Source organism: Typopeltis vanoorti, chromosome 18 (assembly GCF_054136105.1).
Source record: "Typopeltis vanoorti isolate ZY-2024b chromosome 18, IOZ_Tvanoo_1.0, whole genome shotgun sequence".
NCBI lineage: Eukaryota > Metazoa > Arthropoda > Arachnida > Uropygi > Thelyphonidae > Typopeltis > Typopeltis vanoorti.
The window spans coordinates 19,163,549-19,183,490 of NC_143566.1; the positions used below are offsets into that span (position 1 = coordinate 19,163,549).

At 35.3% G+C, this 19,942-nt stretch overlaps 1 protein-coding gene across 2 annotated transcripts in view; it reads left to right on the plus strand.

Moving 5' to 3' along the window:
- Positions 1 to 19,942, plus strand: part of aPKC (protein kinase C iota type) — a 380,150-nt gene that overhangs the window by 243,699 nt on the left and 116,509 nt on the right. For both annotated transcript variants that reach the window (XM_090408542.1, XM_090408543.1), the window contains 2 exons: positions 2,732 to 2,838; positions 10,478 to 10,639. In XM_090408542.1, coding sequence (XP_090264668.1) covers positions 2,732 to 2,838; positions 10,478 to 10,639 — 269 coding nt within the window. The remainder of the gene's footprint in view (positions 1 to 2,731; positions 2,839 to 10,477; positions 10,640 to 19,942) is intronic.

Below are 19,942 nucleotides of genomic sequence, written 5' to 3' on the forward strand. Positions count from 1 at the left end.
ACTTTAGTGTGAGGACATTTCGAACCAAACAGTCATCCTCGGAATTAAGGGAGTTTAAAAAAGCATGAATACAGATGTCAGTGTTCCTTGATTTAGATGACATTGAAGAGTAGGATGTATTCTGATTGGTTATGAATTTCAGATTTTTGAAATCAAGTTGAGGTGATGGGCATTAACTGGGTTTAATTGCCAGTTTTTCAGACCTTGAGGCCAAGATAACGTAACAAATATACCTTGAGGCCGGAACCTCAAGGTATATTTGTTACGTTATCTTGGAAATCAAGTATAGCAATTTGTGGCATGTGGTTTAGTTATGTTATATGATGGGTATCAATTTTAGTATTTTTTTTTTTTTTTTCAGATTATCCAAAATAGCAACAGTATAATCTCTAACATGTTTGCATAATCAAGAGCATCGTGATCTGATTGTACAGTCAATATATGGAAGGAACCACAATTAGATTGGCATAGAAAACAATATACATTGTACACTGAGTTAGCTTTGCATTAGGAACACCTCGGCGCGATAACAAAGTACCACATGATAGCAACATCATTTCATGTTGCTGCCATAAATGGGCACACCTATCCTCTTGACTTAATCAGTAAATGTTTGCCAGTAATGGGGAAACATGGTGATATGAATGAATTTGACTGCAGGCAGATAGTTGGGGCCTGGAGGGTAGGTGCCGATATTTCAGAAACAACCGCACTTGTTGGTTGCTCCCCTACTGCTGTATTAAGGGTATACCAGGACTGGATTAACCATGAACAGACATACAGCAGAAGGGCTCACATTGGTCATCCATGCATGGTTGATCCTAGAGGCAAGTGTTGGGTGTCACAACTGGTATCTCAGCAACAATCAGACAGCTCACCTACCAGTACAACAGTGGGACAGCTCGACCCATTTTCACATGCACCATACCTGCTTCACCTGTGTTCCACAGCCGAAGACTAACAGGGGTACTCATGATGATGATGATGATGGCCAAGCATAGCAAACACCTCGCATAGACAAAGGAATGTCAGTAATGGACCCTCGCCGTATGGAAGAAGGTGGTCTGGAGTCATGAGTCCCATTTCCTGCTGCACTATGGTAATGGCTGGGCTGTAAACAGCAGAAGCCCCATCCCCTGGTTGCACAGTTGGGGTTCAACAATCTAGTTGAGGTGGTGTTAGCTGACCATCTCCATCCATATGTGCAGGAGATCTACCCCAACCACATTGCCATCTTTCAACTGGACTTTGCACCCATCAAGCTCGTACAACTACTGAGTGGTTGGAGGAACAGAACGAATTCGCCACATTGCCTTGGGCCCCCCAAACTTCCTTAACTGTAACTCAATTGAACATGTGTGGAATATGCTCTACTGGGTGAGAACTGTTGATCCTCCTCCTTGGAATGAGGATGAACTGACAGAGTTGCTGCAGCGAACATGAGGCGCATGCATGGATGATGTTCAACACCTGGTGGAATCTAGTCCTAGGCTTGTGCAAGCCATGACTGCAGAGAGAGGTAGACCAACACATTATTAGGTGGGTATTCCTAATGCAAAGCTAACTCAGTGGAATATTCAGATATTTCCCAATCAATTTGTATCTTTGTGGGCTGAAAAAAACTTGACAATTTCTGGTTGCTGGTGGAAACAATTTTAGTTTGTATTTTTACACAGATATTTTAGGGCTTTGTAAATATTGAACAAATGAGGAACCTTAGTATTTTTTAGAAAGTATATGAGGTGTGGCTATTAAATAACAAGACTAGTTGCAGAAATGTGGTTTATTATTACAATTGTACAACTTAATTGTTATCCCCTTCAATATACTCCCCCTCCTCTATCTATACACCATTGCCTACGAATTTTCCATTGCTGGAAGCAGTGCTGCTAGTCATCAGGTGTTATCTGCTTCAGTAGCACTGCCATTTTTTTCCTTTACCTCATCCACTGACTGAAAATGGATGCCATTCAATTTGGATTTTAACTTTGGAAAAAGGTAAAAGTTGCATGGAGCAAAGTCTGGTGAGTAAGGTGGAATGTCCAGCACTAGGATCTTCTTATCAGCCAGATACTGCTTTACAGACAGTGCACTGGGCTGGAGCATTGTCCTGATGGAGAATCCAAGTGTTGTTCTTCCATAGATCGGTTCTTTTCTTCCTCACTCGTTCTCTCAGCTTGGCCAGAACCTCAAGGTAATAATGTTGATTAACTGTCTGACCCTCTGGTACCCATTCAACCATTACCAAGCCATTCATATACAAAAAAAAAAAAAAAAAAAAAAAAAAAAAAAAACGATCGGCATTTCCTTCAGTTTTGACTTGCTCATTCTTGCTTTTTTCATTCTCAGTAACGTGTGAGTTTTCCAGTGCATTGATTGTCTCTTTGTTTCTGTTTCTGGTAGCTCCATGCAACTTTTACCTTTTTCCGAAGTTGAAATCTGTATTGAAAGGCACCCATTTTCAGTCAGTGGATGAGGCAAAGGAGAAAACTACAGCGCTACTGAAGCAACCTGATGCTTTGCAGTACTGCTTCCAACAATGGAAAATTCGTATGCATCGGTGCATAGGTAGAGGAGGGGAGTATGTTGAAGGGGATAACATTAAAGTTGTACAATTATAATAATAAACCACATTTTTGCAACCAGTCTCATTATTTAATAGCCACACTTTGTATATAGTATTTTCAGCTTTCTCTATGTATTGCAACATGTAGTGTATTTGTTTTTATAGCTCCATCAGCATCTGGAAAATCTCAAATGAGAGACTTTAGAGAATGTGTTCTTCAGGATGAATCAGGAACATCAACTTCACAAAATGTAGATAACTCCTCTAAAGAGGTAAATTTCATTAAATTACAAATTATTGTATTAAATTCCATAAATTTTCAAATTTTGGCATTATTGTATTATTTGCAATATATTAGCACAGTATTTTATAGTGCTAATAAAGGACTTCAAAATTTGAGTGATAGCCGATATGTTGCACGTTGATGAAATCTTTCTTGGAAATGTGCTATGATCCCAGGTAATGCTAAGGATACATTCTTAGAATTTAGAGTGCTAAACTGGTTCATTTAACCATACATAAATAGTGAAAGGTGAAAACACAAACATGAATAGAACAGTATTAAACTTTTATTCAACACTTATCATAATTGTGCTTATATTGTATGCTTCTAAGTTTAAAGAGGTACCTATATCAGTTTAACATTCACTTACTTCTAATTGCCTTAACAGTTGCAGTTTTATATCCAGCAAATGTTTTTTCTTTGCACCTTTGATTTTTCACTTTCCTTATTTTTCCTAGCCATTATGCCTCAAAAAGATGACATTTTTTAACCAGTTCAAAATAGTACTGTATGTGTTTAATAACTGAATACATTTATTTCATACCAGTTGCATCGAATTATTAAGGGAGCCATTATATTCACTATTATTGCTTGAAGCTGGAGAATTCAAGGAATTGTATACCATAATCTATTGCTATCAATTGATGGCTCAGAATTTGGGCAAAAGGGGAGTCATCATTTTACTGAGTGTTTTCAAAAGAGCACTATAATGGAATGGGATAGCATTGACTGTGATCTTACTACATTTTCATGTGCAGAATTCTATATTTAGTAAACTATATTAATACTGAATTGAAATATTTGACTAATAAATCATGTCCATAATAAATCTTGAAACTCAAAAAAATTGAATCTACAAAGAATAAATTTGTGATATTCTTTATTTATAAATGTTTAACGCTATAGTCTAATTTTCTTTGTCACCATAAATTGGACCCAGATTGATATAAGCGTATTTGATTAAAATTTATGTATGGAATCAATTCCTGAAGTTTGGTCGATTCCTCCTTAAATTTTTAAATATGGTTTGTAAAACCATTATTTAATGAAACAAAAATGCTGTAGAGTATAGGTAAAAGGAATTCTTTTCTTCAAAAATATTACCAAGGATATTAATTGAATCGAGTGGTGAGCATTCTTCCCAGATCTCAACCCCATAGAACATATTTGGGATGCACTAGGGAGGTGCATTGCTGCTTGAAATTTTCTTCCAGAAAATAGACAAGGACTTCTTTACTCTGAAGGAGGAGTGGGCCAGTTTGCCTCAAGAACTCCTAAATCACTTAGTGCTAAGTGATTGGTACAACATTATGAGAACTGCATCACAGTTCAGGATGGACATATTCCATACTGAAATATCTCTTTGCATAGTTTTCTGTAAGCAATGTAGATTAATTCCATAACTACATCCTTGTAACTTTTGCCAAATCTGTATTGCAATTTAATTTGTACAAAATTTTTAACACTTTTTTTTTTGTGTGTGTTTGTGTGTAATATAGTTTATTAATGCAGGCAGTCAATTTATGTCCGCATTTGACTGTAGTTGTTAAAATTTTTTATACACAGGTAAAAATTTAGTTAATTCTTTGCCTTTGGACACTAGTGTATTTCATCCAATGTAGGTAGAAAGAAAGAAAGCAAGACCCTATAGCACTAGCATGTACAGGCACAATATTTCAGCACTATTTGGCTTCTATTCATTTTATTTACTTTTTTAGACTTCTAAAAAAGTAAATAAAATGGTGTTTTGAAAAGAACCATAGCCATGGTTCTTTTCCAAACACTTCCTGAAAAGTGCACTCCCAGAATATCTCAAGATGTGATATGTGGGAAAAAGGGATCTCCCCTGTAATCTTTCCAACAATTATTCCAGCAAAATCTATTACTAAAGGTTCATCATAAATGAATCTTTATTTTACGAACATTACTGTTTTGAATGGTTCCCCCCTCCCCCACACACATATATGCTAATATAAGATGTTTCCCTGTATACACAGATCTTCACATCCCAAATCAGAATTGAAACAACATTCTCAACACAACAGATAAGAATTTATGGTTATTGAAATGGAGAGTGAAGTCTGTTATTTAAAAATGATATGAGATCAGTAACTTAATAGTCCCTCTGTGCACAGCTTACGTAATTACTCTTGTAATTGTTGTATACTCTTGAGTATTTATAAATACATAGCCATGTGGCAAAATGTTAATAAGTTCCTTGTCATGGTTCTTTTCAAAACTTTCCAACATAATTTAGGAGGGTTGGAGACATTAATGTAAGGATAAGAATTATTGTTTTGTCATTCAGTACCTGTCTAAATTTTTAATAGTTGTTAATGCACACAGTAATTTGTTTATTAATTAATATAATTAATTTTTTTGCAGGAAAAAATTACACAGAGAAATTATATGTTAACTCTAGTTATGATTTATAACTTAATAAACTTTGAATGAGTCAAATGGCTGAATGAATTGAATATCCTTATACAAAGAGTAAATAGCTATGTAATTTTGTATATTTTCTGCCATCAGTTATTGGGCGAATTGAGATGGAAAAATCAAGTTTTATCTTTCACTGAAATGAGAAGTGACAATTTTTTTCCAAGAAATAACATAACTGAGGTCTGCTGGCTGCAGACCAATGTTGCCAAAGCTCCACTGAAGAATGGTTTGGAGAATACTACTACAGTTGCAGAAATAGATATTAAAGTTTTGCTCATTTGTGTAAGGTTTATCACATACAAGGTTTTTCAAATGAGAAAGAAAAGTGCAATGTGTTCTTAACCAAACTGAAGGTTAGGTTTACTGTTAACTGTGAACATGGATATCTGTGATTGTCTTTAGGTAGGAAATGAATTTCATCACCTGGTATGAGACCACTGCCCTGCTTATTTAGCATCCTGAAATGACTTGAAAAAGTTCCATGTTTGATCTCTAGAGTATGGTTTCTGGACTGTTAAAAAAAAAAATAAAAAAATAAAAAAATCCTTAGCCTGCCCAAAGTATGAATCTACTATAAGTTTACAACTTGTGAACATGACTCCATATGGGAGTTCCCAAGTCCTTCCATCCTCTACTGCATGCCCCTACTCAATAGATTTTCATAATATTCTATTCCCATATTAAAAAAAAAATCATAAAATATCAAACATATGACAACATTGAAAAAAAAAAAAAAAAAAGTAAAAATAAACTCCATATAAAAAAAAAATAAACTTTACTGGCATCTTAATACCAACATCAACAACATTCACCACCAGTTATAGACATCCAAACCTGATCTGTTATTCATGACTGAATCTCAAATGGCATCCTCTATAACTAAAACTCACCTAAACTTTCCACAGTACATCATGCATGTGCTCTGTATGAATAGAACATCACATTTACGTTCATCAGATCTGCAATCCCATGCCAGTGGTTATGAAACCTGGAATCTCCTTTTTATAATCTACTTAAGATCAAAATTTCCTTGCCTTATTTTCTTGTATTCATTGGCTTCTTTATTCTCTTCTAATTCTGATAATTTTATTGAACATTTTGATTACACAGTCCAACACAATTTTTGCTGACTTTTATATGAGACTTGTTTTTTACTAATTTGGGTGCGCTGATTTCAAATATCAAACCCATTTTTCTCTATCACATCAGGTTTTTCCTCTATGGCATTTTCTTTTTGCTAATTTGTAAGTTTTTGATAGTTTTAAGGAGGCAGTACTATTTAGAGGATCAAAAAAATCGATTTTTTAATATTATTTTCTGAAAGTATGTACTTCTAAAAATCTGTTCCTAACTTTTTATCAAGAAATTCGAAAAATTCCCGAAGATATAGCTTATTATTCAAAGCGGTGTGCAGATCAGAATCAGAGCGCTCGCCATACTTTCACGATCAATTAACAATTGACTCATTTCGATCGTTCTTTGTCCGCTATGACGCATATAGCATTCATTTGTTTTAGGCAGTTGTCATCGCCTACTTTTCATCACCTAAATGTATTAGATCGGTTATCAGCCTCTCTCCCGCATTCAAAGCGCCAGTACGTGCCATTGCAGGTTCTTACGCATTTATTCATTTACTAACAAGCGAGAGCGGTAAGCACTCCAATTGTGATCTACGCACCGCTTTGAATAATAGGCTATATCTTCAGGAATTTTTCGAATTTCTTGATAAAAAGTTAGGAACAGATTTTTAAAAGTACATACTTTCAGAAAATAATATTAAAAAATCGATTTTTTTGATCCTCTAAATAGTACTGCCTCCTTAAAACTATCGAAAACTTGCAAATTAGCAAAAAGAAAATAGAGGAAAAACCTGACGTGATAGAGAAAAATGGGTTTGATATTTGAAATCAGCGCACCCAAATTAGTAAAAAACAAGTGTCAGATCATAATCAGCAGGAAAAAAAATTTTTTTGTTGGCCAGTGTTATCTGTCTCTGAAAGTTGATCATATGCAAACAGTGAGATAATCTGTTTTGGAGATTTCAATGTCCACAATTTCAACCGGCTCTCCTTCTCTAACTTCACAGAACAAGTTCTAAACCTATAGTACACCATGGGTGGGCTGAAGAATTTTTTTTGTTGTTTTTTACATATTGGGAAATCCTACTTTAGAGACCTATTTTTCAACTCACTTCAGGCCTCGCAAGCAAACAATAGATGAATTTTACTGCGTACTGGGCAATAAAATTCATCTCCCTCCTAAAGACACTTACAACCATCTATGCCCACTACAGGATTTGAACTTGCTGCTTTTTGGTTTGTCAGCAGGTATGGTAACTACTTGACTACTGTCAACAACCACAGTTCCAGATAATTTTCATCATTCTCCCAACACTCTGGATCTTTTCTTAAAATCAGCTCTCCTTTGCCTCTACTAACCATCATATTGAGTGGGATAAGAGCCTTATGCCATACATAGACGATAACTACCATTCAAGAACCTTTAAAGAAGCAGCTACAGTTGCCCGTAAAACTGAAAACCTAAACAAGAATCAAGGTCTAATTTTACCAGAACTTTGGAAAACTTTTATCAGATCATTAAACATCAAAGAAATGAACTTTCATAACAATTACGTAATGAACCATAACGAATAAATCACGTTAACAAGACACGCACATTGTCACGCACAATACCAATTTTTTGTATTAGTATTAGAATTATCAGTTATAACCTAGTCTGTAACCTTCATTTTAGCTTACTAGTTTGTATTCCCTAAGGATGCCAATAGAAAAGGATTGGCGAAACATGTAGGAGGATAAAATAAAGCTACTTGACAAAGATTATAAAAAAAGTGTAATAGACTTGAAATGGTCTTAAGATCAGGGTTTCCAAACTTCGTAAAAAATAAATAAATAATTTTTTAAATGTTAAACCAGTAAAAATAGAAAACAAAAATTCTTAGCTTGTCCATGGTACGATGAATTTAGTGTAGGTTTAAAATTAAACCTTTCTTAGGCAGAAGCCACATAAAAGAATTATTCTTTCACACAGGATTAAATGGGAAAAGATAATTTTGTCACATAGAAATTGCTGTATGTTGGAGAGACTTTTTTGGAATCAGTTGTTAAACACTCCTCCAACCTCAGTAAGTATGGCTACATTAATTTGCATAAGATCTAATCTATGAGACAATCATTCTAATACTGCATTTAGCTTGACCTTTCTGAATTAACTTTGTTTTTATCTGGATCCTATTGAGGACCCTGATAGGACATTAGTTCCTTTTCAGTTACCATTTGAATATGCCTACAATCTAATTGAGTGCTATGTCTTCAAATAACCACAGTTATTTGTGCTTTGAAGATGCTAGTTACAAATCCATCAAAATATTAGTAACTGAATAAATTATTTAATTTGTTTTTCTGTTTATACCACAAAGATTGTTATGAATTAGAAATACCATCTTTTTCTTGTTCTATTTTTAAAGAATTGGGTTAGGTTATCCTTCACACAGAAACCCTAAATAAGAGTGAACATTTAATTCTTCATGACTTTCTTTCTTCCTGCTGATAGAGTATGATATGTGCAATATGATAAATGCTTTTTGACATCTTTGGTATTGCTTGCAATGAAAATGCACCCCCCCCCCCATTCTTTATTCATGATATTTATGTCTATTTCATATAGAGCAGCAGTTCTCAAACTTTTTGGTCTCAGGATCCCTTTACACTCTTAAAAGTTACTGAGGGCCCAAAGAGCTTTTGTGTGTTTATTTTGTTTTATATTTATTGCATTAGAAATTAAAACAGTAATTTTCTAAAAATTTATTTATTAATTCTTTTAAAAATAACAATAATGAACCCGTTACATGTTAAATAACATTTTATAGAAAAATAACTATTTTTCAAAAAAAAAAAATAATAAAATAAAAACATAGTGGGAAGAGTAGCATTATTTCATATTTTTGCAAATCTCTTTAATGTACCTGTTTCTACATTCAGTCTGTTTTGGTTTAATTATATGAAGAAAACTACGTTGTACACTCATGAGACAATAAGAATGAAAAATGCAAATTGTTAGTATTATTATAAAAATAAAGTTTTGGCTATTTTTATAATAATATAAAGGGTCTCAGACACCCCACAGTCTGTGGACCACACTTTGAGAAACAAGGGTAGTGTTCAGCAGTTGATATTTTGAACAATCGTAGAAGCTGTGGCAAAGATTTGAGCCATCAATCAACAAACAGATGCTTTTACAACATTTTTTTTTTAATAAAAACAACACTTAAATCCACAATAATAACTTTAATTAATAAATAAGTAATCTATTCCTATCTGTTTGTAACACTGAAGCTGTACTATTAGTTTTAGTACGAAATATCTACCTTATTTATTAATTAAAGTTATTACTGTGCACTTACGTGTTGTTCATAATAATTATACTATGCCACAGGTTCCTCTAAAAATTACAACACTTTGAAGAAAACAGGGAGTGCACATATTCATACAGAAGTGGAAGAGTGCAAGTTCTTAACGAAGAAAACTTGTGATAACAGTGTCTGTTTGCTCTGCTGAGATTCCTGAATATGTAGTTAACTTAACCTTACAGGTCACATATTCTATAAGAATATGTAACCTTACAGGTCACATATTCTTATGTGACCTGTAAGGTTAATTTGACAAAACAATACTTTCTAAACTGCGATTTCAATAAAGAATGCAACTTTCACAGCATCTCTTTGATATACTTTGTTCTCTTTCTAGGGTAAACTGATTTCAAAAGAGAGTTGGAGCATTACCCAACCATATTTCTTTTTTAAGGGGATTTTTACAGAAATCTCCTTAAAAACTACTCATTCTTATGGAATGAAAGAGCATGTTCACATTCAGCATGCTGGATCATATGAGGAAGCAAATTATATAAATGTACTTTAATATGCATACGTGTTTAAAGAACATCATTAGCACTCCTTTCAGTACTGTCTATAACATTGTTTTTTGTGCTGTTTCTTCTATGTATTCTATTTCTTTTCGCATACATTGTACAGAATTTCTACTTGGCTTATTATATGGTATTTAATTGTAAGAGAATTAAACATGCATTATATGCATATCACCATAGATATAGATTAACAGCATATCCTTTTTTAAAATTTTAATTGTTTATACCTCTTTTTCCCCCAGCTAGAACAGTCTGATTCTCGACAGTATACTTTAGAAGACTTTGATCTACTTAGAGTTATTGGAAGAGGTTCCTATGCCAAAGTGCTCATGGTAGAATTGAAAAAAACCAGGAGGATTTATGCTATGAAAGTTATTAAAAAAGAATTGGTCACAGATGATGAGGTATTGTTTTTAATAATAAATTTGTTCTCTAGTATATCTAAAAATAATTTAACTAGTGAGAAATAAGCAATAAAAACATATTTGAAACTATTGTGAAAGTGAAATTATAAGTGGTCCTTGGAAAAAGTTGATCTTTACACAATATGTTGTCAAGGATTTTATTGTACAAATAAAAGAAAAATAAATAGTGAAGTGGCATTGAAATTCTTGGCAATTGTTGATACAAAATAAAATTCTGGCGCTTAACAAAGAGTAACAAATAAGAGATACAGGATTATAGTTTCCTTAGATGACACTATCAAGTAGAGAAACCTTGCTTGCTTCCTTAACACATTCATGCATAGAAACTAGATATTGTATTTCATTGTTGTATATAATCTGCTGTAAAATAAATACATATTTTTTGTTTAATTGGGCATAAAAATTGTATTATAAAAATCCTATAAGACTGGACATTTATTACTCTAAAAACTTGAGAGAAGAAAATATTAAAATTTCTGACAAGCTTTTCACACATGTACAGAACTGTAGCTCTTATTGTTGATCCCATACATAAATGGTTGAGGGACCAATAATCGCATCAATGCCACGTGTCTGAAATGCAGATGAGGACTGAGATAGTTTTTTGAAGAGCTGCAGCTTGTAGTTGTTTGAGAATACTTCATGAATAAAAGAGGACAAGAAGAAGCAGGTTCAGTGTGTTTGCAGTTGCACAGTAAAGAGATGCTGGGCAGATGCTGCTCTTGTATTAACAGAAAGTGGAGAAATGATGGTTTCCAATTCAGTAGAGCAATGACCATGGATGTAACTGTAGAATAGACACTGTGCTGAAATACTGCACCTCTGAGATAGTGGTTCAAGTCAATCTGTAAGCAAGATATCACCTATGAGCTTAATTGCTTGATTTTGGACAGCATCAAGGTGAGGGAAGCTCACATGTCTGGCATGGTATGGTGCACCATACCATGCCAGACATGTGAGAAGTATTCTAAACACGGGCAGATTTGGAATTTGTATACAGTTAAAGAGTTTCTTGGATGTAAAATATTCTTGAACAAAAGAGAATGTCGAGTTTCTTCGATGCTGAGGAGGCTGTTGATATGATGTATTTATGCCAGGAAAAACTAGAGTCCAAGGTGAGAGATCTGATCTTGTCTGGTGATATGTGTATTACTGAGAGTAAGGGTAGGTTAGCTGAAATCTGTTTTGGGAGAGAAAAGGCAAGACTTGTTTTGATGACATTGAACATGATAAGGTTGTCCTTGTCCCATTGAAGGATAGTACAAGGATCAATGTTTAAGGCACTAGTTGTAGATGATCTTGTAGCCTGGGTTGGCAGAGTACTGAATGGTTTGTCAAATGAGAAGGGTGAGTGGAGAGCACTATCATCTTCAAAGCTGTGGATAGGATTAATGGTGATTGTGAGTAGGTCATCACAGGAGAAAGAGAATAAGGTGATAGGACAGTGCCTTGAGGCACTCCAGCATTAGTAAAGCATTAAAGAGAAAATGCCATCTACCATCACAAAGAATGACCAGAGAGAAATCTGCTATCCATTTACTGAGGGCAGCAGGGAGACCGAAGGGTGGAAGTTTGTTGAAAGCTTTCGAAGTGTCAAGGGAAGCAGCATTGTTTCTTTGAACCTTCCATGGCATTTGTTCAGAGGTCAGTGGATGTAAGCTGTGGATCTTGAATGATGGAATCTGGTCATTGATTAATTGGTGGGCCTGTAAGTAGTGAAGGAGTTGGTTATTGATGACTTTCTCCATTATTTTGAAGAGTTCAGAGATGATGCCAGTTGGACAGTAGTTTGTAGTAAACTTCTATCACCCCTATTTTGGAATAGGATGGATATGAGACTTCTTCCTTGCATTGGGCTATCATCTTTATAATTTATTATACATATACCATATATGTATAATAAATTATAGAGATGATGCAGGATATGTGTTTGAATCAGCTGAATGACTGATTTGCATATGTTGTGTGCTTTTATATAGGCAGAGTATGAAGCTGGAGTTCTTGATGTGAGTATGCAGTAAGCTGAATTTTTTTTCTTCAACTTCTTTGATACACTTTCATTTGAACCAGGGATTGTAAAACAGATGAGGATTCTGTATAGAATGGGGAGATGAAGGCCTTCACACCAGTGAATGACTTATTTGCATATGTAGTGCACTTTCATATAGGCAGACTATGAAGCTAGAGTTCTTGATGTGAGTCATATGCAATAAGCTTTTTTTTTTTTTCATTGATCACTTTGATACACTTTCAACCTGAACCAAGAACTGGAAAGCAGATGAGGATTTTGTGTAGAATGGGGGATGAAAGCCTTCATACTAGTGAGAATAATTTCTGTGACTTGTTTATAGCAGGTGTTAGGGTCAGGTAAGTGGAAGTAGTAGTCTGACCAAGGAAAGGAGTAGAAATTCCAGAGATCATCCCAATCAGCTCCTTTGTAGTGCCAGAGGATGTGAGGTCAGGAGTGGTGGGAGGAGGAGATGTAGAAGATTGTGGTCTGAGTTGCTGGGAGGATCTGTGACCTGTATGTGGAAGAGAACTAGTCAAAAAGAGATCCAGAATATATGGAGTGAAGAGGATTATCAGGAATTTGAGTAGATACATGTAGAATTTGTGTATTAGGCCATTACTTCTAGCAAAGACTTCTGTTTGGTCAGTGGCAATGGAGTAGGGTAGTCGGTTAGAATTGTAGACATTGAGGTCACCCATGAAGATGACCTCATTATTTGGATAGCTGGATTGCAATATGAAGAGAACTATGTGGTTATCAGTTTTTGGAGACTGGTAAATGCAACAAATGAATGTAATTAATAGAGCAATGAAACCTTGAGCCAGAGAAAGTTGAAAGCAGGGGATTCTGAATTAGCCATTCTCTTGTAGGCTATGTCAGATTACACAAAGGCACAAGTACCACCGTTGTGGTGAAAAGAATTGTGAAGTGTATAAATTGGATGCTGGAGGTGTACAGTAGTAGGTCTAGCTGTAATCCAGGTTTCTGTCAGGAATAAAATGTCTCATCTGAAAGACTCAAGTGATGATGATGAACATCATTCATTTTTGTGTTAATGCCATGGATGTTAGTAAAGATGGGAAAGTAAGTTTTTAGTGAAGTGATTCAGTTATCTCACTGTCATTGTGAGAGTCTTTATAAGTTTGATCATGATTAGATGAAAAGATATAGTGGTGGGGAGGGTATTATGTGGCCCGAATAATGTCCCCCCATACTGCTACTTGGACTCTCCAGGCATGATCTAACAGAGTATGTGTGACAGTGGGGTTGACCAAGAAGCCTTCTGACTCGTTATTTACATGTTTTGCATTAACTGGTGGACAGTCTGCAGCACCACTGTTTTAACTGATGATCCCTTGAAATCGAGTATGTTGTGTCTCTAAGTATGTTTGTCATGGCCTTGAAGGATATCACTCACACTACATGGAGAAGAGGAAAAGAAACTGGAATCCCTTCTTTGGGGACCAAACATGGCATTTGCCACTTCGGACCTCCAATAATCTGAGCAGTGATATTTCACTTGATGATGAAGAACATCTGCCACCTAGTGTCTAGTTGGCATTTCCTTCAACTAGGAAGGAATCCCTTTGTGGTAGGAATACTCCTGGTTTTGCCAGAGCCCCTGTTGTAGAAACAGGCCACACTGCAGGAAGGTGGGGTTGATAGGGAGAGGCTGTATATTATGCATGCCTGTTTGTGCGTTTGCTTAAGGTTTGTATTTCCAAAGAGGAAGTTGATATAGTGAAAAAGAAGAACAAAACAACTGTTGATTAGAATAGAATATGTTCTGAGAATTGCAGATTGAGGTGAGAAATATAGTTTAAAGAAATGGATGCTTGTTAATTCAAAAAAGCTGGAAAAGAGTATCATCATGTGGGAAACAAATAGTTCCCAGAATTATTGGATTAATTTCTTTCAAAGGAAGCTAAACTGGAGTATAGATAAAAGTGATATGAAGAATTATATAGTTTTCTCCCAAAGCAACACATGGTTCCTTTTACTTTTTCTAGCTAAGTATTGCAAACTTGAAAATGAACATATTTTTGTGTTCAAGGTTAAGAAGTTTCCAGGAGGTAAAAAAGGGAACTTAAAAATTATTTTTGTATTGCAAAGAAATATAAAAAGAACTGATATGTTAAAGAAGACATGAAATATTATCTTATTTAAAGCAAGGTTGCACACACGTAATTTTTTGTTTTGCTTTCTAAGAAGAACAGGTATGAGTTAATTATATTTCAGTGTTAAGAGAGGAAAAAACTTTGCTTGATAAGTTTGTTTGTGTGTTCTCATCAAATCCTGTGAACTTGAAGAGAAGAAACAAGTCTTGTGTCATCTTTGTCTGATGTTAAGTTTGCAGTCCTCTTTAGAATATGCTAAAATGCAGATTTCTATATGTCACTTGCGAAACATTTTATACACACGTTACAACATTATCAATACCAAAACTTTACATGAATATTATTTGTTTGTAAATAAAGATATTAATTATGTATTTATTTTGCCTCACACTCAATCTCTTTAATTCTTAAGTTAACTTATTTTTATAATAATATCTCACATCCAAATCTATCTTATTAACTGAAAAGTTAATAAACCACTCTGGAATACCACAGACATAAGCTTTTATGGTGGATGGTCAGTTGAATAAATTTGTATTGAAATAAGAGAGACATTAACCAAAACTAGCTCTATATAAGATGGTGTTCAGATGCAATTTTAACTCTAGATCTTAGAGCTTAATTATAACCATTGATAAGACTAAATGAAACCACAGATTAGAAAGTTTAAGAAAAATTAGGTGAGTGAACAGAGCGCATCAGTGGCCAAATATTAAAAATGAAGATATTAGGAAGGAACTTGACATTGTTAGCATTCAGAAATGTGTGAGTATCTAATCTCAGGTGGTATGGTCACTTAAAAAGAATGTGTGAGAACAGGTTAGCAAAATAGATGTTTTTTTGCCAGGATGAGAGGAAAAAGATCCCAATAAAGACCAAGATCTAGGTTGATTGATGCAGTTAAAATAGAAGACTGATGTAAGATCTGTCAGTATGGGCGTCCTGACTGGTAACAGATTACTTCAGAGGAAAATTTTTGATAGCCAGTTTGTATTATAGTAAACTTTTCATGCTATCATAGTGTCCTGCACACCGTTTATGGTACATATCAGAAATTGGTGAAAATAGATCTGAGAGTTAGGTTAGAAATTAAAATGTTGATCAAAGAGTACAGTTATGAGAATTCTGAGAAATTATTTCAGTGAAGAGCTGACATCACTGGCAGAATTGTATTATAAAAATGGTGATATTTGGAAAGAAAGTTGATATTGTGAGCAAAGGTAAGGTTGTGTGTGTGTGTGTGTGTGTGTGTGTGTGTGTGTGTGTGTGTGTGTGTGTGTGTGGTCATTTGAGTAGAAGTGGAAAGAACAGTTAACTAAACAACTATTTGATGCTGTATTGTCAAGATCATGAACAAGATTTGGGCATGATGTGGCTAGTATGCCATAGATTATTAAAATGTAACAATATTGAAGACCTGACAAAAGACATTGATTTGGAAGAAATTTGTTGACTGGAAGTTAATATTAATGTAAACTTAATTATGTGTTGTTATCATAGTATCTTGTAAATCTCTTCAGGGCAGGGGCGAATATTCTGGGTGTGCGGTGCTAATCCATGAAATATCAGTATCACCGATATTATGTTTTTGCATTTATTCCTGTTAAAGACTCCCCTAATTGTTTGCATACTTCGCATGATTCCTAAAATTAAACACAGTATACTAATACTTCATGAAGGGGGCACTTTTTGACACGTAAACATTACATCACATTCGCCAGCCTAGGTTGGCCAAGTGGTTAGCGTATCTGCTCTCCAGCCAAAAGGCTGCGGGTTTGAATTCTGCCATGGGCATGGATGTTTGTGATTGTCTGTGAAAATACTAGTGGTGGTGGAGGACGGTAGATGGTGTTGGTGTAGTTGTAGTTCGTTGTAGTTGATGGATTTGAGTGGCGGAGACAGAGAGGTGCCCTCCTCAATGAAATGACTCCCTGGAGGTGTCACATAATAATAATAGCCTGGGTGTGTTTTCAAAATACACCTTTAAGCCCTTTGAAAAGGTGTATAAATGCCACAGCAGGTCAAATTCTTAGCATTCTACTATTTTTAATCCACTCAGAAGGCAAGGCTAGTGAGCTCAAATTGAGAGCTCACGTAGTGGCTGTGATTGGTTATTGTGTCAATCAATCCAATTGAATGTTGTCAGCTGTCATGAGTTTGTGTTTTTCTTTTCTGAGTTTCATCTGTTTTGCATGCAGAAGTGTGCACTGATGCAGTAGGCAAGTTTTTATATATAATATAGACATAGGCAAGTTTTTAATATGTAATTCTCCATATATTTATAATTTTTTTGCCCATATTTACAATGAGAAACAGTGTTGACCATCTGTTGAATATCCCGTTTTCTGCCAGAACTTTTTGGATTGTATGACTGTACTCAAAGGAGATAAGCCTTGTCTTCCTCTTCCAAATTTACAGAGCATGCAGAAACTGAAATGCAAAAACTGAATACATGAGACAATTTTCTGTTTCACAATACAGTACAGTAGAATGGTTAACTGAATTCGAAGTGCAGTCAAGACTTTTTTCTTGGCCTTGTTTATTATTCTTCAGAGAGAAAAGCGTTGGGTGCTTAAGGGTCAAAGCTGTATAACTGAGAGGAGATCTCCACATAGCCTTTAAAGCAATGCGGAGAACCGACCAGGGCTTCTGACCTAATGTCCAATCCTCACCTTCTCGTGGTGCACCCTGTTGGGTATCTACTTTGATACTGAACGAACGAGGATGGGCTGGCAATTTGGGATTTAGCCGACCAAATTGTATTCTTACTGGTTAAACCAAAATAAAAAATGATGGTACAACATGACAAAATTTCATGCCGGCTGGGGCATCGCCCGGTTAAACAAGGCCCCCGTTGTTTTCGCCAGGGAACCAGGGTGAACAGCGAAAAGTCAGCTACTGGAACAAATCTGAAAACAAACCCCAACTCAACATCACCAGCGTTAAAGATCGGTACTATCAACGTAAGAAGCCTGAATGGCAAAGAAATGGAGCTAGCTGAGGAATTAGATAAGTACCAGATCGACATAATAGGGGTGACTGAAACAAAAAAGACCAAAAATGGTGAGATCTTTCTGAGCAATAAATACAAAATGTTATATTCAGGCTAATCTTCTAGAATGGCAGTCAGTCTCAAGTAGAGTAATGTGGGCAAATATGAGAATGGGGAACTGGACAATGAGACTTATTTGTGCCTATGGTCCCACAGAAGGTTCTACTAAGATAGAAGTGGAAGAATTTTGTGACGCTTTAGAAAAAGCAACTGACACAATGAAAAAGGAAAAGTTGGTCCTTGTTGGGGATCTAAATAGCAAAGTAGGAAATGATTGTGAGACATACAAAAATAGTTTTGGGAAAATTTGGAGAAAAGAGCAAAGCTAATAATAATGGCAAATATCTGTTGGATTTCTGCTCAGGACATGGACTGGTTATTACTAACACCATGTTCCACATAAAAATGTGCACAAATTCACATGGAGAGAAGAGGCAAGGAATAAGAAAAGTCTCATTGACTATGTTATTGTTGATAGTGATGTTTTCGCCCTGGTGCAGGACACCAGAGTGTACAGAGGATTTGAAATTGGAAGTGATCACTATTTAGTCTTGAGCAGGATAAAATTGAATTTCATATTGAAAAGAATAACATGTAAGAAAGTTTTAAAGCGAATAAAAGTTGAGCAGCTCTCAGATGTGAACTGTAGACTAAAATACAGAAAGATTATTGAAAAGAAAATGAAAGAGTTTGAGAACAGAAATCAAACTGTGGAGATTCAGTGGCAAACTCTGAAGAAAACATTGATTCATTCTGCCAGAGAGGCATGTGGTGAGGTTGTGTGCAAGGATAAAAAAATCAGAACTCCCTGCTGGACACAGGAAGTTAAAGAGGCAGTGAAGGAAAAGAAGAAAGCATATCAAAAGTTCCTGGCAAATAAGTCAGTTTTTACTCTTACAGAATACAGAGACAAATGTAAGAAAGCTAAACAGTGTGTAAAACTAGCTAAACAAAAGTCATGGGAGGACTTTGGCAAGAATATAGAAAATAAATATCAAAAAGGTGGCAAAATATTCTGGAGGTTGTTGAAGAAACTTAGAAATGGAGGAAAGAGTGCTGTAAAAGGAGTTAGAGATGATAAAGGTGACATGAAAACAGGAGAAAAAGATATCCTTGAAGTATGGAGTAATTACTTTGAAAAACTGCTAAATGAAACAAGCAGTGATGACAGCACAGTGGTAAAAAATACTGACCAGGCATGCAGTCAGGAATACATATCCATACTTGAAGTAGAAAAAGCCATCAAAGGCTTGAAATGTGGAAAGGCAGCAGGAGTAGATGATTTTCGACCAGAAATGCTGAAGTATGGTGGTATAAAAGTCTTACAGTGGCTGCACTGCATAGTTCAGAAAGCCTGGACAGTGGGACGAATTCCCAATGATTGGAGTTGAGCTCTCATAGTACCCATATATAAAAAAGGAAATAAAACTGAATGTGAGAATTACAGAGGTATTTCCCTACTGAGTGTTCCTGGCAAGATCTATGCAAGTATACTTGAGAAACGGTTGAGAAGAATTGTGGAAGAAAAGCTTGGTGAAGAACAAGCTGGATTCAGGCCAAATAGAGGCTGTCAGGATCAGATCTTCACTTTACTACAAATAGTCGAGAAAGCATGGGAATATAACAAAGATCTGTATATAAGTTTTGTCGATTTGGAAAAGGCAATACGCTGCAGTTATATGGTGTCAATGGGGCATTATATCAAGCAATACTTAGTCTTTATTTGAGTTGTAAGTCAGCAGTTAGAATTGACGGAAGTACAGGAAGATGGTTTAATGTTAAATCTGGTGTGAGACAAGGATGTACATTATCCCCTCTGTTATTCATTATCTATATGGATCACATTATGAAGGAAAGTGGTATTAAACCTGATATCAAAATTGGAGATGTTAATGTCAGCTCTTTGCTTTATGCAGATGATGTTATACTTCTAAATAAATCTGCAACAGGTCTGCAAGATTCTCTGACTAAATTGAATAGCTGTTGTAACAGATATGGTATGAAGGTCAGCAATAAAAAGACAAAGACAATGAAAATAGGCAGAATCATTGAAAATGTCAACTGTGTTGTGAATGGAGAACCTGTGGAACAAGTGAAACATT